General features: G+C 38.6%; 2 protein-coding genes across 4 annotated transcripts; one reads left to right on the top strand and one right to left on the bottom strand.

Moving 5' to 3' along the window:
- The first annotated feature begins 1,692 nt into the window (after positions 1-1,692).
- On the top strand, positions 1,693-16,320 carry LOC146478355 (uncharacterized). 3 transcript variants are annotated; one of them, XM_085111894.1, is made up of 3 exons: positions 1,693-2,188; positions 7,097-9,603; positions 12,982-16,320. In XM_085111894.1, exons 2-3 carry the CDS (start codon positions 7,101-7,103, stop codon positions 13,035-13,037), a joined length of 2,559 nt encoding a protein of 852 aa, XP_084968020.1. In that variant the 5' UTR covers positions 1,693-2,188; positions 7,097-7,100; the 3' UTR covers positions 13,038-16,320. The 3 variants fall into 3 exon arrangements, with proteins under 3 accessions (XP_084968020.1, XP_084968021.1, XP_084968019.1); XM_085111895.1 differs by lacking the exon at positions 1,693-2,188 and adding an exon at positions 2,908-3,493 and having other exon boundaries at positions 12,985-16,320; XM_085111893.1 differs by lacking the exon at positions 1,693-2,188 and adding an exon at positions 2,910-3,493.
- LOC146478354 (BRISC and BRCA1-A complex member 2-like) lies at positions 14,939-24,234 on the bottom strand. Its single transcript, XM_085111896.1, has 11 exons — positions 24,025-24,234; positions 23,542-23,621; positions 22,836-22,933; positions 21,493-21,681; positions 21,057-21,131; positions 20,513-20,613; positions 20,141-20,243; positions 19,278-19,348; positions 18,941-19,023; positions 18,173-18,323; positions 14,939-17,670 (listed from the first exon to the last, which is right to left on the bottom strand). The coding sequence occupies exons 1-11, from the start codon at positions 24,144-24,146 to the stop codon at positions 17,607-17,609; spliced, it is 1,137 nt and encodes a 378-aa protein (XP_084968022.1). The 5' UTR covers positions 24,147-24,234; the 3' UTR covers positions 14,939-17,606.
- Positions 24,235-24,238: the final 4 nt, after the last annotated feature.

Genomic DNA, 24,238 nt, shown 5'->3' with positions numbered 1-24,238 from the left:
TTCACATGACTTTTCGAAACTGCCACATCGCCCTGATCGGTGAAAAAAATCGCCAAGTGTGTCCGCATTTATCGGGGGCTTGCGATTTTCGCTGGCGATCAAATTCGCCGCGATCGGCGTATAAAATCGCTAGGTGTGTCGCCGGCTTAATAGACCATAGGGAAACAATTGGCACAAACTGTGAACCGTTCATAGCTTAAAATCGGCGAAATATAAGGTGTAATAAATAGGAATACCGAAAGTAAGTTCTAAGCCTGAAATTTTCGATGGAAGATCTCTTGTGTTCGAATTGCTGCTATTCTTTTCGTAATGCCAACTACCCCATCATAAGGAATTTTATGCGTATTTAACTTTTTCTCCATCGATGATTATATTCATTGTGCTTTTCCGAATCTGATATTCATTATCCCTTATTTAATTTTGCAAATTCGAATGTTACAATATTATTGTCTCGTTGTATTTATAGCATATTGACTTACAATACTGTGCATGTTGTAAGTATTTACTCCTCTTATTTTGGGGGCCGTAAGTTAGAAAACTGTAAAAGGTTATTACGCCTCCCTCTTTAAATAAAGTTACTGTATTGTATGAGCCGGAACAAGTTTTTTTTTCTCAAATATGCTGACACTCTTTGGTATTGAAAGGTGACGGTTTTCTACGGCGATTGTTGAGATATTTCTAAAATTGTATTTGATTGATATTGACTTTTCACCGGCTTATGTTAGGAAATCATTCCGTCCATTTGCTAGAAATTAAACAGAATTTCACCATATTTGTTTGTGATGATCGCCCGGTCTCCTTGTTCAGGGTGCAATCGTCTCGATTTCCACCGAATAATCCCACTAATCACATTATTTACATGTTGCTGATTAGTTCATGACTTTATCGTGCTGGGACCTGAATAGAGGCCGGAAATTTCTCTGCAAAATAGTTTCACATGGTACATACCTTACATTGATTGAGGACAAACAAACATCCGGGTTACATATTGTAATAAAGGAAGTTTTGAATACCTGAATAGCTAATTTATTCTTGTATTTTCTTCTTCTTATATATTGCTGTAAATTAGCATTTAGTTTAATTTTATGAGCTTTGTCGATTGTGATAATATTATTGTAAACTAAGCATTTTAATTAGCTTTTCTTAATTTTATGAGGTTTGTAACAGCCAGTTGAAAAGCCTTTAGCAGGTTAGTGATATGTCCAAAGCCGTAAAGGCCAATAAAGTATATATTGTATTGTAATGCTATATAGTTAATAGCTTTAGCTTATGTAAGAAAGGAAGTCTTAACCGAATGAAGCCAGTCAAGCGCGCAGAAACAGCAGAAAGAAAGTAACTATCATTCGCGAACCCTGTGAACCGTTCCACAACTGTTTTTTGATTGAGCATGCAATAAGATCACTGACCTGCGATCAATTCTATTTTCGTCTCGCTTGATAATCCATTCTCGCGAGATCGGGAAACGCTAAACCTTCTAATGAAAATATCAAAGAAGAATATAGGTCAAGTGCCTGGTGCCTCAGCTCGGGAAGGGAGGAGAGCGTGCCGGGGAGGGGAGGGGGGGGGGGGGGTAACTCACCTACATAAGCTATATAGGTATATCCGGCGCCAAAGGGTATGGTTTTTGAGCCATTTTGGTCTGAAATAGGCTGTAGCGGGATTTTAACCATTTTGGTCTGAAAGTCTGAAAACAGGTATGGATTCAACAAACCAGATCTGGGAAAGGGTACGAATTTTAGAGACCAGGACTGAAGACTGGGTACCGGAAAATTAAATTTTTTGGTCTGAAATAGGGGAAGAGTTTGGCGGATGGGGAGCAAGAGCAGTCGAAAAACCTTCCCTGAGCTGCACGCCTCCACCAAAAATTCTGAGTAGTACCCCCGAGGAGAACGCGTCGCGAAACATAAACCCGGAACACGTACTACAAGTGACTACTGAGAAGTGAAACGGATGTTGTGGAATGAGGACAAATGCTTTTTACTACACAGGAAGCTTTAACTGCTTTAAATTTGAAGAAGACAAAAGCAGTGGAAAGAGAATGTACGGTTCACGAGCAAGTGACGGGTTCACAGACAAAGTTGCACCGCTGAACGATTTTCAGCACTCAGGACACTGATCGGAGTTTGTGAAACTGTTAGCCTGCGGTTTTCAGCTAAGTTAGTCTGATTTCTGCAACAATAAACTCAAGGTAAGTCAAAATTTGTTGGTGTCAGTAGTCACTAACATCATTTTCAACAGCCAACCAAAGTTGTAAGAAGTGGGATTCTATCGAGCTAAAATGTGAAAAGGGAGCAAGGCTCGTTACGCGGCTACATCTATGTACTAGCGAACTAAGACATAAGCATTGATCTGTGTGCAATTCTACTCAAAATAAACAAGAGAAGATGAAGGTACCTTCATCCTCTCTTGAGATAAATTAATGTCAACCGGAAATGCAACCCAAGCTCATTCAGTGAAATTGCGAATTCAAGGGCCAGCGAAGAGGAATAGGCCGCGAAGGGATGTTTGGGCAGGGATACCGGGCTGTCTGAAAAAAAAAGACCCCGGGATTTTGGGCCAGTGTCAGTGGATTGTCTTGACGAGCTATGATTCGTTCCTCTCGGTTTCCTGCAAATTTCCTTCATTATCTTATGACCTTTGGTGAATGTTTACAAACTGCTTGGGCTTCAGTGAATTAAAGGCAGTCACCCCCCCCCCCCCCGCCACCCAACTCTTCCCCCCCTCCACCCCACCCTCACTTAACAACAGACTCTGCCAAAGGTGTTTGTTGGCTACCCTACCCGGTTGTCCGGCACCGAAACCAAAAATGGTAAGAATGTTTAATACGTATCTTGGTTATCATAAAATGCGGTCTCTGAGTGACCACTGATATGATTTGTTATTTAACCCTGAAATGAAACTTGATCCGCTTAATATTTCCGGCTAAAATTTGAGGGCGCAAGAAAATTGACGGATTGTCTCTGGGGATCCGGGGAGAGGCTGACAGGCTAGAGTTGTTGCGTCCACGCTGTGTTCCAAACGCGGGCCGCAATAATTTATTTATTTAGTATAAATACAATGGAAAACGGTCCCCTACTAGTTATGATTCACGTAACCAGGGATCCCGGCTTAGTGTTGAATTTGTTTCACTCATAACACCATGTCTGCGCCTTCTCTAAGGTCTCTAAGCTCTCCCCGACAGCTGCGAGAGCTTTGTTCGTTCTTTTGTCCTCTCGACCAATAATGTGAGGCGTTGCAAACGGTCCCGCCGATTTATTTTAACCCGGTTGACCCAAAATGCAATAGAGCGTGATTGGTGTGACGCCGCCAAAAGTTCCTCGCGTGTCATCGGTATACCTGTCTCATCACAACCTGTTTCAGCTCAGTTGTTTGTGCCTGAGGCATCCCTTCTGATCGTGCTGTCTAATACAGATCGATACCCAGCATTTGATTTGGGTTTGTGCTGTTGCAACACAGAGGTTTGAAACACGAGGAGTTCACTTATTGTGCACTGGTAAGCCACTTTCTCATAAAGGTCTTCCTGTCGAGGCAAATTTATTAGTGCCCGGGACATGACATGTAAGTTTACCTTACCCTGCGAATTTTGTGGGACTCGGCGAGCACTTTTGGAAAACCTTGATTTGACTTGTTATTCTGCATAAACGCAGTTGTTCGTGGATGTTTGAAGTGTCCTGTTTTGAATCGAACGAGCGTTGTTGTATAACCCTCGCGCGGGTAGAAATTACATGTCAGTTTCGTGACAAAGTACCGCAGTCTGCCTGTGAGACAGCGTCAAAATCGATTTTAAATTTCTTTTTATGATCTTGAGGTTTGAAATTCCAGTGACTGAGTTCTTTTGTGTTATCTTACAAGTAGTCAAGGTCTGTGTTGTTCCTCAGATAGGTTATGTTCGCGAACAGAAGAATGACTAAAATTATCAGTTACCTATGGTAACACAACACGTCATTGTAAAGCTATTTTTAAAAAAAGGGTTCTTTTAGATTCCAGTTGGAGTTACAATGGTGTAATTATTGATTTCTACAAACGACTGAATTTGGGGAAATATTCTAGAAGCAGCGAAGGTGTTGTAGGAAAGATGACAATTAAATATTCATGTAGTTATAAGCAGCTGGTATGTAAAGTCTGACTTGGCTTGCCCTCAAGCTTGCAATGTTTGCACAGACATGTAAATATCTGTATTCCATTGGTTATTGGCGTTGTTGTTAAAAAGTTGGACTAGTCAAAATATCGAGATTATGCATTAAAGCATTCAAACATGGGCTTGACTGTGGACTATGAACTGGGTGTACAATAATAATTATTGTATAGTGGGAAATGTGGACTAGGTCAACTTTGTACTAATATACTAATATTAATTAATAATAAGAGTAATAATAATAGTAATAATATTAATAATTAAGCATTTATTTAACAATCTTTGGAATTACAGCCACGCTAATGTGATCATGTACAATTTATGTAAAAAAAACCATTAAAATAAAATACCAAAAATATATGAGTATATAACTATACTGTATAAAATAAGTATTGTCTTACAGTTACAAAATGTAATTACATGTAGCACAAAGAATTATGCATTGTTTCTTGACAATTTTCATAAAGCTAGACAAACTGTCTGTAGTTCTTATAGTTCCATAAGACAGCAGATTTCTCTTGCATATCATACTTCAGCTGGGTCTGAAAATAGGCATGCTATACCTCTGGCTCCTATTTCTTCAATTTTACGTAAAATTGCTTTGAACATACAAGCATAAAGCTGCTGAACATGATCATGGAAAAGAAAAACACTCTGTGTAATGGCAGATGCCCTTGTTAGACCTTGCTATTGGTATTATCCATGCAAATGGATACAGTGCATTCCTATCCGTTTTTACAGGTCACCATCTCTATATGTGTTCACAAACATCATGACTATCTCTACATGTGATCAGTCATGGTAATGCTGTTTTTGTTTCATCAGGTGATCACATTGTTTAGACAAAAATAATCTCACCTAGTTGCCCACATTTTATATCCAATTCTAAGTCCAAAGTCCATGGTCCATAGTCAATATTTTATACTGACATGACCCGGACTTGCACATAAGTGGCTGAAACAAGAATAATGGCTTAAGATCTAATTTATGTTCTGTATCAGTTTGAGTTATGGAAAACAAAACTGAATCCCCAGATGCGGCAGTTGAGGGTGTACAAGTAGAATAGTACTATGGAAGCTTGCCAAGACAAAGGGAGCTGTGCATTCAGCACGGAATAGTTTTGAAGCTGAGACAGTAGACAGTAGGGTTCACTGAACATGCCAACACTGACAATAAACTATTGGATTGCTCCTTGAGTAAAAAAAAAACCACTTAAGTTATCTAAATGGTAATGTTTCGCACCCTGACTAAAAATGATGCAAATTTTTAAGATAGACTGAGAGATAAAACCAAACTTTTGCAAGCCCATGATTCTTATAGTCTGTTTCTAAATGTCAATTTCACACCTTTAATTTCCTCCCTCTGAGGGCTACCCCCTTGGTTGGATTTATAATTTAACAGAGATTAGCATTCCAGTAGGATATGGTTTTCTATTATTTTTGTCTTGGACAGGGTATCAGTTTCTCTACCTTTTGTCTTTCAGTCAAACCGGATGTTCTTTGAAAGGTTACTTTGCAAACCTCTGTTGCGACATTGGTAATTTGATTGACAGTTTACTTAGTAGCGATTTGCAAATGCAATGACCAACCTCTTTTGTAATAGAAAAACTGATGACCGAAAACTGCTATATTCCTTGAAAAGGTATTAAGTTACTGTGAGGATGTGAAGTACTTTTGTGAGATTGTATTATGTTGTACAGTTTTGCTGTTTTGTTTAATATTTTGTTGTTTCACTTTTGTCAATTTGTTTTCAAATGATGGATTTAACCAACTGGGCAATATTCTGAGTGAAAATTTGCACTTTGAAAAGGAGTTTACTAGGAAAATAGCAAGACAATTTGAAACTGACACAATGCAAATTTGTAACAGCAACTGAAATTGTTGTGAGCAAACTGTCAATCAAAAAACCATAGTGGTGGAAGTTTGCAAAGTGCAAAAAACATTTGGTTTGACTGTAAATGTTTTTATTCAAGATTTCTCATTGTAACAAATTATGCTATAACTCACCTAATAGTGTGAGCCCTAGTATTTGAATAAACCATTTATTATTGGTCATTGCCATCATCACCATATTTTTTATAAGTTTTAGAACTGGTTTGAGATAATCATTTATTTAACAGATTTCTTAAATAGCCAGAACTTTACAATACTTTCCCAAGCAATTTGTCAACATTTCTTTTGGCACTGGTATAGGGCATTCTTTTAGCCAGAAGGGCATCCAGGCACTCTATGGATGCCCCCTTTTGGTGAAAATGCATTCAAAATTTACCTAATCTTTTAAAAAATTTACAAGAAACATGCTCCTTGAATGCCCAACTTTCAATTTCTGACTAGAAGCCTGATACATATTTGCAAACTCACATAAAATTCTGCCAGTGGAATAAAATTATGCCGGATTACAGTGCCATTTTTGTGGCTGTGTTCAACAGAATGACGTAAGGCATTTATATGAAACAGGTTCGCAAAAACAGTGAAAGACTGTCACTGTAACCAGGGTTAAGGTTTATGGAGCCTATCTGCACTTCCTTACCTTCTTCCCTTCTCGCTGAGACCCTCTCCCACCTTCACTTAAGACTACTTAACCATCAAGTTTCAAATTGTTAAAATTAATTATTTGGATGTTTTTGTTAACAAATAAACCATAATATGACAACAACATATAACTAGAAGGCCAATATAGAGATCACCTATCCAATTGTGGAATTTGGATGTTGGGTTTTAAAGGAGAGGGGAAAACTGGAGTTTCTGGACACAGAGTCTGGGAATCAAATGCAGGCCACTTTCGCGAGCGTCAAGTGTTCTCATTGCCACTCCAACCCTCCTTGAGGTTGAATTAGGTTTTCACAATATTATGTTTTGACTTAGGATGGATAGTTTTAAATTATTAGTTTTTGACTTGAGATGGCAGCATAATGTTGATATAATTTTTCAGCATTATCTTTGTTTTGTTTTCCTTGCACAGGAAGATGTTCTCTTATCATCTCATTGGCCTGTTCTCACTATTAATTGCCATAGCAACTGTAATGGCAGCTACCGACCAATCTTCAAATATTGAAGTTGACTGTGATTTTGGCGAACCATATTACTCAACAAATACCACAGTTCTGGTGAATGGCTCACTGATGTCACGTAGCAATGCTCGGAGTTGTCGTGTAAAGCGTGAAATTAAGTCACTAGCCATAGTTCGTGTTACAGTAGCTGGGTTTAATTCCTCAAGCAACTTAAGTTCCCTGTATTCTGTGGTTCTGGAAGACGAGGATGTTCTATTTGTGGCTGTGGCACATTCATATGACTTGGTCGGTATGACCAAATACCATTTTCATGCCTGCCCAAGTCGTGTTAACACTACTAACAATCTTGACCTTCTTTTCTTCGGAGCACCTGAGAACGAGTCATTTGCAGTAAAGTTTGAGTTGGACAATTCTGTGTTAACACCTGGTAAAGTAGCTACTCTTTCTGTTCGCTCTGATGGTTTGGCTGAAGTCAAGGCATTTGACGTTCAGGACATTGAACAACTCTCCAGTCTTCTCCAAATAACAGTGTCTTCTGAAGATGATAAATTAGAGTGTCTGCTTGAAGTGTCACAAAGTTGTTCTTCTGCACAAAGTCAAGGACTTACTGAAAGAAGTAGTGATGCCAACCAGTCATCCATCAAGCTTACTTTCACCAAATCAGGTCGCATTACCTTATCACAATATTCAAGTCCTATGATCACGACAGGACGGTGGTATATTGGAATTCGCAGTAAAAATATTAGCAAAGAGAGACCTTATACAAACAAGACAGTCAATGTAACTGTGACTCAAGGATATACATATGACATGTCAGGCAAAACTCTTCCAGCAGCATACATGTGCATAGTTGCCATTTTAGGTGGCATTGCAATAGCTGTTTTTGCTCATTTCTTTCTCAATTCTGACTTTGATCATTGTTCAGGCCTATTGCATTTGGAGGCAGACGATCAATCCAGGCACCACAGAACACCAAGTCGAGGGATTTTGGAGTATGCTCCAGATCCAATACCACGTTTGACATTCCCCATCAAGCAGTGGATCAAAGTGATATTTGTTGCATGGTTTGGACAAGGCATTAAGACATATTCTTACTTGACTGGGGTACTGGCCATAAGCTTCATGGTGGGATCAGCCCAGTTTGTGATCGCGCGTTGGTCCAACATGATTAAGGAAGGCAATCGTGACCTTTGCTACTACAATGAACTATGCTACCGTCCAATCGCCATTGCTGATATGCCCTCTAATTTCATGCTTAGCAATGTCCCTTATGTTATACATGGTGTGTTCTTGGCTCTCTCGTTCTCCTTTAGGGAAGCAATAGCACAAGAAGCACGCCAGTCAAATCACATGTATTCTTTGCAAAATGCTCGATATAGACGTGTTACTCCCTATGATTATTCAGTAGCCTATGCACTTGCTTGGGCATTGGTCTTCGAAGGCCTGTTTTCAGCCACGTACCACCTGTGTCCCTCTCGTCTCACATTCCAGTTTGACTCTGCCTTCATGTTCATCATCTCAGGGCTGGTGGTGGTTGCACTGTACAACTGCCGTGTTAAAGACATTAACCTTTCTGGAACAGAGAGAGGAAACTCAACAAAGCATCCCAGTGAAACAACAATCCAGGCTCCAAAATACTTCTTGTTCTTCGTGGCACCGTTGCTGGTGTTCAACTATGTGGGTTCCATAAAGGACACCAAAACAAGCATCCCACGTTTCTTTGAAGTGAGTTACTGGATTGCCTTGGCCCTGTGGTTGATTGTCATGTACATTTGGACATTTCAGAAGGTGGGCCTTCCATGCAATTGGAAAAGATGCACATGCAGCACTGATGAGGATTGCTGGAAAACAGAGGCTTTGGTCAAGTGGATCTGGATCATCTTATTTCCTCTTTGCTTGCTTATTATTGGTATCACACAGAATAATGATTGGTCCCAGTTTTTCCTGTTTTCATGTGTAGCTGCTGTAGTGTTGAGCATCTTGGGTTTGATGAGCTTTGACACAGCATTGTCCTTCAAGAGGCATAGAAGAAGTGGTGGAGACTGTTTAGGTGGAATTAAACAGCTTTGCCACCCAAAACGGATTTTTGAAACACTTTTGCACAACTGGCACCGTGTGCTGTTCATGATTGTAACCTTCATCTTCTGGGTGTTCGCCATGTACTTCTTTAAGATAAAATCTACCACACGCAAGGTTGCAGCACCAAGCATTTCACGCACAAGGAATGCAGAATGTGTCCTATGGGATTTCTTCGACTACCATGACATCTGGCACATGCTGTCTTCATTTGCCCTCTTCATGAGTGCATACTTGCTGATCTATGTGACCAGGAAGGTGGAGATCCACTTCTGGGTGGAGACCATGTACTGGAAAGACCGAGATCCAGAAAATGCCAATGGGCATGCAAGTAATGCAGAGCAGGTGGTGCAGCCAACAGAGGTTGACATTTTATTACAAGGTAAGAAAAGGGATAGTGAAAATATAATAATGGAAAAGAGATCATCGGACAATGTCATAGTAAGTGATGCAAGTGACACTCAGTATGCCAATGTTTCTTATGTGTGAGCTGGTCTTGTGAATGCCTCTTGTTCATAGTTCAGCTTTACAATAAATAACGGAGAGTTCATACAGCCACGGTTTTGAAAGAAAATAAGTAATAAATAATGGAGAGTTTGTGGAGCCTCGGTTTTGAAAGAGAATAAGTAACAAGCTGATGTGTAACTTTCAAAGATATTGCAGCACTGTCAAATAAATATGTGGGAAACTATATGACATCTTTAATTTGCAAAATTCCTGATAAGAAGCCAATCAGATGTGAGAGATAATGGTTTTCATTGTTGTCTGAAATTGAACAAAGCACTTGTCAACAGCTGTGCCCCTCAAAGTACTTTGCAGTTTTGTTATTCGTCATATGTAGCTTGTTGAAACAAAGGTTACCATATCTCAGTTTCTTGAAAAAGATGTCCAAAACATGTCAAAAATAAACAAAAAGAAAAATATATTTTTTCAAGTGTCATCAAGTTGTAACCTTGGTAGTATTTATAGCACAAGGTGCTATTGGGGCTGAGCATTAAACTTCACAAACAAATAAATTAAATTGAACGCAACATAGTTAAAAATCCCAACTGCCAGGAGGCAAACCAGTTGGCCAATTACAAGTGTTGTTGAAGAATTTAGCTTGGGGCTACCAAGAAATAGTGCCAGCTAGTGGCCCGAGTGGCACTTGAAACCTGGGACCTCCAGATTACAGGTCTAGTGTGCCCTAACTGCTCAGTCGTGCTAAATACAAAGAAGTTACATTTAACTTATTCTATTAATTATTTTTGTATTGAAATTAACATAATTATTAATACCATTCATTTAATAAACCAAGAACGAACGATATATTAGATGACCGATTAATTTTAATGCTTGGAAAAGATAATCTCTCACATGTACAACTGTAACTAACATAAATTTAAAATTGAGTAATAAGTAACAGCAATTATTGCACCCTTGTAACTCTAACAAATTTAATTTACTGATTAACTTTGAGATCTTAATTATTTGTATAACTGTTAAACTAACATTACACTAATGTTTTTAACTTATTTTTTTAACTTCTTTTCTATATTATTTACACAAAACACGTAGGTCTGATTTCAGTGGTAATTATTGTAGTTATGCTGTACAAGTTTTATTTTTATAATGCAATGATATACAAGTAATGTATACTTGTATGTCAACATGAACAATAGTGAGGTGAACATAATTGTAGAGAAGTTTATAAGCTATCACAATGATAAATCAATTTCTGTTAATAACACGACGTGTGAAGTCTTTGTAATAAAGATTTTATAATGATCCAGTTGATTCGTTGTAGTGCTGTAATGAAGATACAATATAACCTTAAATTAAATACAGTTATACGTGCATACACGTCTGCAGTTCAAGGATGTATCTCTGGTACAAATAGCTTACCAGTTTTTCCTTCAACCAACCTTATTGCAGCGTAAAACCCGGGCCAAACTTTCATCGAGTCTTGTGATTTGGACGTATGCAGTTTTTATTCATTAGTTTTTCTTTTGCTTTCTTTAAATTCGGTTTTAGCGGTATTTGTAGCTTAGCTTTCTTGCTTTCATATCTGTTAATATTCAAACTCCATTTCAGTGAATTTCAGAGCGACTTCCGGAGCATGTTTTTTGAAAGTTTTGGCCAAACAAAGTGGGAGTCGTATCCAAAGACCAGGAAAAAGTGAAACCGTGAACTTTGATAGAATAATTCGTTTCGAGGGCGGAAAATTCCTGCGTGTATTAAGGCTTAAAAAGGCTAACATACATCCTTGAACTGACAGTGGATACTGAAGTATCCAAAACATGTCTTCTAAACTTAAACGTTTTCATTTAATACTTTGAAAGGTTAAATCCTACTGCTACGGAAATTCGTTAACATAAACTTATATCATAACCTAAGCTTTATCCAAGGGAGTTTGTAGGGACCTTGTATGTAGTAACTACGAGTCTATGCGTGTAGGACCTGCTGCTAATATAAGCATTCTACCTTACCTCAAAAGTTTTCCATTTTCAGTGAAAACAGTTCTTGACAAAAGCGAGAAAAACGCACGGGTCGAGAGAAGTGATACAAGTTTGTGTTTTCTTGCTAATGACGAATTTGTTCTCGCGCGCCCGCGTCAACGATTTCCCGCGCTTTTAACAAAACGTCGGGTCACGTGCTTCGTCACGTGTAACCGGGATCCTTTTCTCTCATTTGACCCTTCATACAACCACAGGTAACCCAAGCATAATATTTGCTGAATTTACGTCTCAATTTCTTTGGAAAAATATGGATAAGATCAGAGTTTGTGTGGTATTTTTCAAGCTGGCAATTTGAGGGAGAAATTACAGTAAAAAAATTACTAAATAAGTAAATAAAACATCACATAGTGTTTTGTCTAACATTACATTGGGTTTAAATGCGTTTTCGTGCAGTTTTGAGCTATTTTAATTTGTGTTTTTTACACGCGTATACATTGGCAAGGTTCGAGAGATTTTCACTTAATTAAATTCAAGAGCTAGTACTTCCACAAAATCACCAAAGCTAAAAGCTCTTCAAAATTGCCGATATGGAGTTCGTGAGTGGAAGCGATCAACAATGGGAACGAGAGTCAAACTGAGCCCCAGTGAGGGAAGGCCTCACCTCACGGGGTATACCTAAAATTCCGTAATTTTATTCCTGAGAATTGTTGTTCCATTCCATTCCTCACACGGAATTTGCGGAATTTTTGGTTGGATGAAAAGTGCCCAACGTTTCGTTGGTGCTGCCGTCGTGCATTCGTGTGGTGCCTAAGTCCCTAAGATGTAATACGGCAAGATACTACTTCGGCTATTTTGGCTAAGGAGGACTGGATTTAGAACGGCGTTTTCCCGTCAAACTAAAATGATTAATATTTCGCTGCATGTGCGCGGAACGGCGTGAAAGGAAATGAAATTTCATTTCACTTTTTCACTTTAAAATGGGCGATTCAAAATGATTAGTAACATAGGGTTTAAAAACTGGATTAAAACGCCAGTTGATACTCACGCTGTGAACAGTATGGCAAAGCAATGACCTTTCTGTATCAGAGAAAGAGGCAACGGCGGGAAAGCCGTAGCTGGCACTCGTTTACTCAGAACATAGTACCTGCCTTGGGAGACTTTTAAAGCCAGTGTAAACACGACGAATTAATTAATCAATGGCGCCCGTCAATACACCATTAAGAACCCTCCCACCACAAAAATTGATAAAAACCGTGGTTTAAACTTTAAATGTGCTCCATCCCATGTTATTTAGTTTCAATGATTGTTCCCTTTTTTATCAGCAGCGGAACAGCCTAATTCTGAAGCGCCAATCGCCACCATTGAAACTGGTGTCTAGAAGAGAAGAAAACTGGAAAGTGTTATTTGTGTTTGTGTGTGTGTGTGTGTGACCTGAACGATCGACTTCAAGGGAACTCAACGAACTGAACTGTTAATTTTATACGATTAATGTGTATTCTTTTAAATAATGAGTGGCGTTTCTAGAGGGGAAGGGGGAGTTGAGGCGGGCGCCCCTCCCCTTTCCATATTGATGGTTTGCGTGTGACGTCATGGCGACCATGTTGGTGGACAGGAACAATGACATTTCTTTCCCCTGGGAGTTAACTCCCATTTGTATGCAAACTATGTGAGCAAATTTTCTTTTGTTTTGTCCACCAACATGGCGGCGATGCAAACTACCTATTAGGGAGTTTTAGCAACGCGACGGCGACGGCAACGGCAACAAGAACGTCAAAAAAGCAGTAGGTTTTGTAATCAAAACAACAACTCTGCACGTGCATTACACTTTTTGGTACATTTTTCTGCCGTCACTGCACGACTAGGACGTGAAATTTTCTTATGGCACGTTTTAGGAAGGACGTAAACACACGACGGAGAATTTTTCTTTCTCTTTCTTAACTTGGGTGCGGTCTCCAAGAATTCAACTCCAGAAAATTTCACCTACATTTGACATTTAAAGCAAGTTGGAATAATTGTGACGACGATTGAAAGAACGCGAATTCATTTTAATAGTGACGTTTTCGCTGCCGTCGCCGTCGCCGTTGCTAAATTTCCCTATTATGTTTTTAGACCGAAACCCAGGCTCCTAGGGCCGAGGTGCTGAGATATTTCTTTTTAAGAAAGGAGAAAGTCTAGCGTTCGAGTGCCCCCCCCCCCCCTCCCTCCACCCCGACTTACCTGAAGGAAAGGACTCGCCACTGATAATGGTGGTCAATTGACAGTAGGTCATATAATCGGTATATCGTGGCATTCGATTTTTAAATCGTTGCACCTGTTCGAAACACATTGAGCCTTTTTGCGCCTTTTTTCAACCAAATCTTGTCTTTTTATAAGCTGTAAAAGTTACGAAATCTAGCCATCATCTGTCCCATGACCGAGCTAGTAAGGGGCATGGGTCTATTCCTTACATGACGTCACAAACTGCTTTGCATGCATTTCACAAAGACTTAATACAATGCAAATCCGTTTGTGACGTCAAGTAAGGAATAGACCCATGCCCCTTACTAGCTCGGTCATTAGACAGATGATGGCTAGATTTCGTAACTTTTACAGCCTACAAAAAGTCAAGATTTGGTTGAAAAAGGCGCCAACAGCGCAATATGTTTCGAACAGGTGCAAAGATTTATTTAAGAGAAAAAAATTGGGGGTTAGGTTTTAAGTGTTTTGTAGGGCGCCTGGTGTCAGAGATTTTTCGAAATTGTTTTTGTTGATGTGCGGTCGGTTCGCGACTAGCAGAGAACAAAATCGCGAGACTCACAGAAGTGACTGCGAGCTTGAATTAAAACACCTTTGGCAACAAAGCCAGTCGTGAGATAATTTAAAGTCACTTTCTGAATTTTTCTTATTTGCAATGTTTATATAAGAGCCGGTTTTCGGCCAATATTTGCAGCATTTGGATTGAAAAAATACAACCACCAACAAACCCCAAATCACATGCATGGGGGAGTGGACAGCCTGTATTGTAATACCGTTGAATTCCTGGGGTGATACGATTAGAAATACGTTTTTGAGGACATAGCTATGGGGAGGCTTGTTTTCGTTGGAGTAAGGGTTTACTGTTGGAGGGATTTTTTTCGCGTTTCACGATTGATTGCGCTTGCTATAAAGTAAGCTTGAAACGTCTTGAAACACTAAGCTTTCAGCTCAAAACAGCTAACCCCTACAATCCATGGTCGTATTTTTGGCACTGTGGGGTTGATTAGCAGAAGGATGCTTGTTTCTGGCGAAAGCTTAAAGGGCTTTCTTTTTTTTTTCTTTTTTTTTTTTTTACGCTAGCGTGTTTTTATATTCATAGCCTACTGGATGTTTTAAAATGATTCCCTATTTTTTAGTAGATATCAAGCGATTGGTAAAAGTTCCTGATATCAGTCTGTTAGAATTTTGAGATAACATATTTTTCGATAGTATTTAAAGAAATTCAGATGACTCTGGGTTCAAGTATTTATAGGTAATTAGGTACGTAAATTGTTTCTAGGACTTAGCATTTACTTTAAATTTAAATTCCTTCTGAGTGATACCATTTTAGTATTGTTTTTAGAAATTTTAAACTTTAATGATGAAGTAATTTTTGTTCGATTTTAGAGAACAAAGAGCAAGACTTAAAATTCGTTATTGCTTTTATGAAAGTTTCATTTTAGGTTTTTTGATAGAATATTTTCGTAAAATTAATTATAAGGTAGTTTGACGTTTACTCTTTTTCTTATAAGGGCTTTAATATAACAGGACTATATCCCTAGTGTATATAGGGGTAGTAATCCCCCCGGCACAGGGGCACCCAAGGGTCGGTTTTTGTGGAACGTGTGTGGCAAGACCTTTCGAACGGTTTTCGAAAGGTCTTTTAGCCTCCCCAGAAATTCGGATTAAATTGTGATGAAAATGGGAAAATTCTTTGGCAAATGTCGCCAAAAATTTTCGTGCCACCGGATATCTAACTCCTTTCGTCTTTGGAGGGACAAAATTAGAAATAAGGTCACCTGGCATTTCGGAAAGCCAACAGCAGTTCGGAAAATTCGTTTCCTAAAACTTTCTGCGTGTTAAATTTTCTGCTAGAGAATCCGAATAGATCAGACTGTGGTACATTACTTTGGGAACAAAGGAAATTTTTGCAAAACAGTGCGTGTCGGGTGCTCCTGAAGTTTGGTCCTGCTTAAACTAGGAACTCGTAGCTTTCCTTTCAGCTGGTAAACGTGTTTCCGAAGGAAAATTTGCGTCCGGGAAGTAGCAATGTTTTTAATTGAATATGCCATTTACGAGTTGCTTTGAACCAACTGCAGTCTTTATTTTGAAAGTTTTTTTGTATTCATATGCAATCAAAACTTTTTTTCATAATTATGAAAAGCTTTGGACTTAGCCTCGCTTTCATGATGAGGTTCACAGCAACCCGGAAATGGCCTATTGATTCTAAAACAATTTGCTGTTTCCAGGAAGCGAAACTTTCCTCCGAAACTTATGTTAAAGTGCGGCCGAAATGGGGAATTTTTTCTAGTTTAAGTTAGGGGGTTGCTGTTAAATTTTAAAGACTTAATGTAATTAGTAATTAGTTAAGCTTTCCATAGCATAGGTGTATGATTTTTTCATTGTGATTTTTATTGATAATATCAACGAATAAATATTAGTAGTCTTGGCTGTTGTTTATTTGTTTGTGTAGCAACGGTGGCGAAAACTATCTAGCACCATTGAAACTTTATAAACGAATGGTTGAAACAAGAAAGGAAGTCAGTAAGAGTTGTATGGCCCCGTTGTAAGAAGTTTCGAAAGCCACGTAACCTGGCTAGTTCAAAAGGGAAGTGTCGCAAGAATTGGTGTCATTTTAAAAAACCCAGAACGTTTTTCAACTGGCAGAAACCTAAATGAAATTATACAGTTTTGCTCTAATTATCACCCCAGTGTATTTAACTGCAATGAGTGTCTCTGGCCACAGATGGACTGAGGGGAACTTTTTTTCAAGTTCGCAAATTTTTGTTGGTTGTTTATTCTCCATTTGAGAAAATCACTTGATTTATTTCATATGTTCCTCTTGCTTTTCTAAAAGAAAAGGTCATTAGTTTTAAGTTTTGACCCCAAGCGAAGCGTGTCACGATTTATATTCAAACTGTCCTGAAGGAAATTCGAGCTCGTTTTCTTTGTGGATGCAAGTATTTCCTATCTGGTATAGCTCATTTTATGAGCAAGCAAATTTATTTACCATTGTGTAGTCTGGGAGAATAATGGCAAGCGATTCATTACCGGTGAGCATGTCTGTATATTGCAGAGAGGCCCGTTTACTCGAGAGCACTTGTGGTCGACAGAAGTCCAATAATCCTTCATCTTTCCTTCTTTCTTCTACTTTATTTACAATAAAATCATCTTAGTTTAAAAATTCGTTAAGGTTTATTTGGTCCTGTCATGTATTACAAACCAGTGAAGCAATTTTTGGGGTTGAAATATATGCCGAAACATCAGAGGAACAGTATTCAGCTAAAAATCTCCGGTAACTTTTCAGAACATAAATCGAGTAAAATACAGAATAGCTAAACGTTGGGGAAAGTTAAATCGTACAGAGGAAGTCTTCAAGGTGGGTAGTGGCTCTGGAATGGCGGGGACCACGAACAGGGGTACTCACAGGAGACGTGTCTACGAACAGCGGTCCGAGTTTAGGACGACCAACGCCCTTTCGTGGTGTTTAGTCTTGGCGGGGCGGTGGCAGCTGAATTTTTCGCAGTCTGAACTACACGGAAATGGGCTGTGGATTACGTGCAACTGCAAACGAAATTGCGTCTGGAGACAGCTCTCTAAAATGTCGCCCAGTGGTAGTAAATTCTCTACTAAGAAAATGGGTGAAGGCGAGATCCTTCCCGCTGTTCCTTTGAAGCTGTTCTCGAAAAATGATCTCGGTCTCGGCGATCGTTATCCTAAGAATGCATTCTCTTCAGAATTTGCCATTGCTCAACGAGGACTCCTTGAAAGCTGGTATCTTATCCATCAAGAAGTGCCTAAATGGGAGAAAAAAAAATAACTTAGGTTCTCATTTCAAAGTACTGAATGAGGAACGGTTTGTCTAGTAGTGGAACCGCGGCAAAACAGACAACAAAAAATTGAGCCCATAAGATAACACAGTTGTTTGAGAAAAATGTCGCAACCAAAGAAGATTTGAATAAGTTTAACGCTAAATTCAAACAAATCATTGATTTTTTCAACGACAGGAAAGGCAAAGGATAAGCTAATCCTAGATAGTATAAAGCCAAAGAGCTGCACAGTGGGTATATGGAAATCTCCAATTTTTTCAAATTGCAACTTGTGACATAGTAAAACTCAGTTGTTCACGGATCATATATAATCTGGTCAAGGTTAAATTTCAACTCGCGGAATAATTTCTGAGGAAATCCCGACTTCATTAATTCACGGATCGGAATAGTTTGGTCAGTGTTGGTGGAACAATTCCTGAAGACTGCCACTAAATGTCATGTTAGATAAAATGATCACGTGGTCGTGTACCTCGCTCTCTCCGCCATCTCGTCCCCAGACCACCGCGGGCTGTACGGGTATCCCGCCTCCAGCTTCTCGTACGGCTGGTTGTTTCTCTCGTGGTAGATGGACTGAAGGTAAAACGCGGGCGCTTCTTGAGGAAAGTTCCTGTCCAGTTCAACTAAAACGTTTTGAAGAAAAGATTTAACAAATTGATACAGCCATTATTTTTATTCTGTGAATTTATCGTTTTAAACCACCAGAGAAAAAAAAAAGATATAAGCTTTATAAAGTCAAGTCAAGTCAAATCAAGTTAAATTAAAAAAAATTATGTTATCATTAAATCAATTCAAGTCAAGTTAGCCAAGTTAGATTAAATTAAGTCTAGTCAAGTTAAGTCAAATTAAGTTAAGTCAGGACAAGTTATAATAATAATAATAATAATAATAATAATAATAATAATAATAATAATAATAATAATAATAATAATAATAATAATAATAATAATAATAATAATAATAATAATAATAATAATGATCGTTTATTCAACCTTTTTGCAGTATACACTGAATAACAAGGCGGGTCTTTAATTACGTACAAATATATCGGACACATAAATATAACTGTTAATGTTAATACATGTCACATTTCGCTATTTTAAACAAGATTCTGAGTAAACATCTTGTAAAGGCCTGGTTCCATTAAAGACACAAACACAAGCAGAAAGCATAACATAAGGCAACTCCAAACACTGCCCTAACCACACCTTACCACACTCCTCTAGAGCGAGACACTTACTGTGAACAATGCAAAAGAATCCTTGTACTTGAAATAACAGGGACAGCTTCATAAATCCCTCAGCATCATACTCTAAAATAGAACTAAACAAAATACAACAATTATAATTGTCTTAACTAATTCAAATGGAAGGGATTCCGGCAAAACAGGCTTTTTTGGTGATTTCTTTTTGTTTTTGCAGGATCTCGCTAATTCTCAGTCTACATATAGACTTGTCTTGAAACGAAGAAATAAGTAATTCAGCGATTTTTCCCGTTTTTTTTATTCTTAATCTCCATACCTATTCATGCTCTACAGAGCATTAAATTTGTGACAAAAAACAGGAGGGCACCCTTACCTTCCAAATGCACTCAGAAAAGCAGCGACATATTCTTGTCGTTTCTGGTATGCCTGACAAACTTGATCAACCTTACAAATCAAAAACAAATAGTCAACAAACGACACAGTCAAGAAAGGTTTTTAAGACCCCTGCTACATGGTCCTCAGGCCCACTTAAGGTAACTGGCATGTTGGAATTTTATTCAGATATTCAGTCTACATTGGAAGAACAATGGATCAATGCTTAACAGTTACAGTTATATTTATGTGTCCGATATATTTGTACGTAATTATGTTAATGACCCGCCTTGTAATTCAGCTTATGCTGCAAAAAGGTTGAATAAACGATTATTATTATTATTATTATTATTATTATTATTATTATTATTATTATTATAATGCTGGCTGTGCATTGCTATTTTATTTACAACAAACTTACTCATTAATGTCTTTATCAAACCAGACACACAAAGCACATGCCTACATGTAATTGCCAGTACACATTGAGTAAGCCTTATATGGAGTAACATCCCATCCAGAGAGCAGGGGAAGGGAAGTAACTTAAAATTCCTAGATACTTCATGCTACTAAAACCTAATATCAGAGAAGGCCTTGATATGCCACCTGACTCACTGAATTTCTTGGATTGGACACAGACTTTGAACTAACTGTTAAAATACAATTTACCTTTTTAACAAATGGTCCCAGATTAATGAGGTTCAACTGACCACTAGCCTGCGTAGAGTAGCAGTTGTTTTCTTTCCGAACAAGTGCAAGAAGGGAACAATAGTTGGTGGCAAGGAGATCCACTCTCCGCAGAAGCTATTGTTTGCTATCTTTTACTAATGACTTCTAAGCGGGCTAAAAGGCTACCTCACTAACCTTTGCTGCGAAAAGTTCTTGAATTAAGGGAAGGTACTCAAACAGGCATCCATTTACACCTCCCCAGTGAGGAATACGCAGATTACTGGAGCCACCAAATGCTCTTCAAAAGATAAGTTAATTAATTAACTAGTTAATTAAAACATGAACAATGAACAACAACAACAATCCCATACAACTTCCATTAGTACTCAAAGATGGCTGCTAGCAGTGAACCACAGGGGTTAGGGGGGGGGGGGGGTAAAAAAATGCTTGGGGTAAACCCTGTGATAGGCTAGTGGTGCCCTCTTCCACAATGTTGTCACCGGATCTCTTGACCATTCTGCCTCAGCAAGACAAATGCGTAATTTACAAATTTATATTTTTATCTACCTTTCCACTCTTGGTGATAACAGAAGTGTTGGTGTGACATTATCGCCATTAAGAGAAGCATATGTTACAAACAAGCATGCCATGTCCTCTCCAGGACAGTCCTAACAAAACAAAGAGAAACAATAAATTATTTGATGATGCTGAGCCATAGAATGTGACGTGACGAATCTTTAAATTTATTGGTGAAATTATGGGATTTGATGAGATACTTGGAAAGAGTGTGACGAACAATTCCTAGAAGCCAAAAATCAGTATTTTATTCCCATGTTTAGTTCCAGAAAATAGCCATACCTCCCACAAGGAAGGGATTTTCCCTAAGACCACACCACCCCACCCCTCTGGAAATCCAATTTAGCTCCTTGCTTTCCATTAAATGTTTTGTCCTTTGAGGAATCCATCCCCCTAGAATTTCCAATCCCTCCTGTGGGGGAAGGGGAGGGGGCAAGGTGGATATGGGTAGCTTATGAATTTGGGGATGAGATACAGTAACAAAATATTTAAAGGAGCTAGCTGGGTTTTACTAACTGAGACTCATTCTTCTCACCTTTATTATGTATGGTGGCACGTCTCTGAGGTCAACTGGTAGCTTGATCATGAAATTTACAACAGGATCTGAATTCTGGCACAAAATGACATTGATTAGACAAATCATCATTTGTATGTGCTGTATATAGCTACTTAAAAAAGCGTAAAATATGGTGGAACACCTTCCTGTTTTGCATTGTTTTTTTTTTTAGAAAACAATATTTACCATCCTTCTTTAAATTAGCCTAATAACATAAAACTATGAGGAAACCAACTTCACCAAAAGAAGAAACAAAACATTTAACAAAATACAGCACCCAACAAGTAAGGGTGCAATCATTGTTTATTACACTTGTAAAAGCAAATCATTCTGTGCATAACATGAAAAAAAAAAAAAGACAATTTTAAGCATCTATGTACATCTACCCAAGAGCCCTCAATTTATTCTGCCTTACCTGTTGGCCTTTGGCAACATGGACTTCAAATTCAGGATATTTATTGTCTGCCGCAAGTGTAGAATATTCAAACTGCATCCTTGGAATCTGTTCCACTTGCTTTCTCTGGTGTTCTTTGTATTGGGTGACAAGTTCTTTGATCAGATTCAACAAGCTCATGGGATCACTTGCATCCCAATTTTCTAGCGACTATGGAGAAAAGTAATGAGATATGATACATATTTTTTCTTTTGCAAATAAACCAGTGTTCTAAGGACAACCTTCTTCTGTTCAGCATAGTACTATGTACACGGAAAACATACTGCAAGAAAATAATGTTAGCCAAGGGTTTATACATTAAAAATTGAAAAAAATTGTCTACACAGGGACAGTATAAAATATTAAATTAGTAAAGTGGAAAACAGGATCAGTCCTATATTATAGAGATGCCAACCTCTGGGGATTTCTTCTTTTATGTCACTACCCCTTCCCCCATCATTTAACAATTATTTCTCAATTTCTTCAAACCCCCTCCCCAAAAAAGACTCAAATAAATCACCCCTCCTGCCAAAAACAAATTGGCACAAATTGACCCAACCACCATAACAAATGTCCTTTCCCATCTTCCCCTAAAATCAACCTGTCTCTTGTGGTTTCTGTAGACATTAAAACAGAGTGGTTGAAAGCCACTTGAAAATGCATCCAGGAGCCAGTATTTATTGGATTTTGAGAAAAATTTGGCATTAAAATCTTACTTGATTTTAGAGAAAAGATGAAAGCTTGCTTTTATCTGGGAGATTTGGTGACCTGTGTGAAAGACTGGAAGATCTGCTCCATATCTGGGAGACTCCCAGATAATCCAGGGGAGTTGGCATACATGATACCATTAAAAACTTTATCACTGGATAATGCAATGCCAGAGTTTTGATAGGCTTGGTGGCCATGCAATATCAGCAAATTACACCACACCCTTATGGATAGGGGCCATTAAATCATCTTCTGGGCTTCGTTGCAAATTAATGATATAAGCAATAACCTCCTCTTGGTTTTTTTCTTTCTTTTAAACAACTATTCCACTTGTGCTACATGGTACCTAGCCCACGAACGCAGACGTATTTCCGGCTGTCACTTCTCTACGCCGGAGAGGAGAGAAGCGTCACAGCCGGAAATATGTCTGCGTTCGCAGGCTACATGGTAGCCAGTTTGGTGCTAAGAGCTTCATTGGCTATCTATCATCTCATATCCAACGTGCCTGTTCAAATAAAATGTACTAGTAAGACAGGAAAGCTAATGTTTTACACACAGTACTAGCATGCACACAACACACCAATCTATATAAAAAGTTTTCTCAATACCAGCATTACCTTAAGTTCACCAATGTTAGGAACAAACTCCTGGTCTTGTATTCCAAATATAAAATCAGGTGGAAAGTCTGGATGTGTTTGGTTAAAAATCACCTCCCCTGTAATTAAATAGTGAAACAAGTACATGTAAAGAGATCCAGACCTTCAGTTAACAGGGGAGGGGGGAGGGGGTGGGGGCACTCTCATAAACTTAACTTGCTTCAAACTCATTCCCAAGGTCTCTCCCCTTCCCGTCCCACCCTTATCTCTTGAGGGATTGGGAGGAGGAGAGACACTGGGAATGAAGTTAGACTTGCTACTCTCTATGAAATGAAATGTCTAGGCATGTGACTCTACAGGTCTCGGTTTTGGTCTAAAAATTAAGGGAGAGAGGAAGGGGGGAAAGGGCAGGCCACTCCCCTAGATCCACCACTAAAAACAGTAAGTAAAGGACCTGACCCTGGGCTAAGCTACAGTGTAGGAGTAGTGGTACCAGAAACTTGTGAGGCCAGGTTGAATTCAACCCTTATGAGTTTCTGATTGACCCTTTGGATGCCAAGCATGTATATATACATAACAGTGGTTATTTCAAAGGGATCTGGGAAAGAGCTATCTGCTGATCAATAGTTTAGTGCTGGTTGCTAGGGCTACACAACTATTGGCATTCATTAGGCTTAATCAGAACTGATACTAACTATTACAACGTATGTAACAAACATGTACTTACATCTTAAAGTTCTACCAGCATATGGAATTAACACTTTGAATCGATCACAAGATCTCATGGCAGAGTGGGGATGAGGCAAGCTGTCAAAATTAAATGAACAGGAAATCAAATCACTTTGATTATGTCAGGAAAAAGTATCAACCCCGTTATGTTATTAAAATTTCACTTAAGTGTTTCACGTAGAGGGATGTCTTTTTTCCAGCCACAATTCAAGCAAAAATTCCAAATGAGCTTCATTACTTTGAAAAGCAAGCTTACTGAAAAACGAAGCGGATGTGATAGTGAGTTATAGTCGCAAATTTAAGATTTCGTCTACAGACTGAAACGTTGGAACCAAATTCTACCACTTGAGGTTTTGCTGTGAGAGAAAGGTTAAAAAAAACATTTTTTACCGATACTGTATAACTTTCATTAATTTGTCTTTTAATAGCAGCTAACATTGTCGTCTTTAATTTACCTTCCGGATAAACACAAAAATCTTACCTTGTTTTCGGATCGGTAATTTTGGGTAGCTCGCCACAAACGCCAAACCCTCCATTATTAACCACGGCTTCCACAAATTTTGCAATGCCAGGATGGAAACGTTGAAGCGGATCGGCCGCCATAACTCGAAAAGGGAACGAAAAACTCAAAGCATTTTCGCATTACTTCATTTCCGCCATTGTTGAACTGGAAACAACCAACGGGAGGCCTGGGA

This window comes from Pavona decussata, unplaced genomic scaffold (assembly GCF_977016875.1).
Source record: "Pavona decussata unplaced genomic scaffold, jaPavDecu1.1 SCAFFOLD_64, whole genome shotgun sequence".
In the NCBI taxonomy this organism is placed as follows: domain Eukaryota; kingdom Metazoa; phylum Cnidaria; class Anthozoa; order Scleractinia; family Agariciidae; genus Pavona; species Pavona decussata.
Note: the sequence above shows the minus strand (reverse complement) of the source record. Positions and strands in the feature narration are given on the sequence as shown.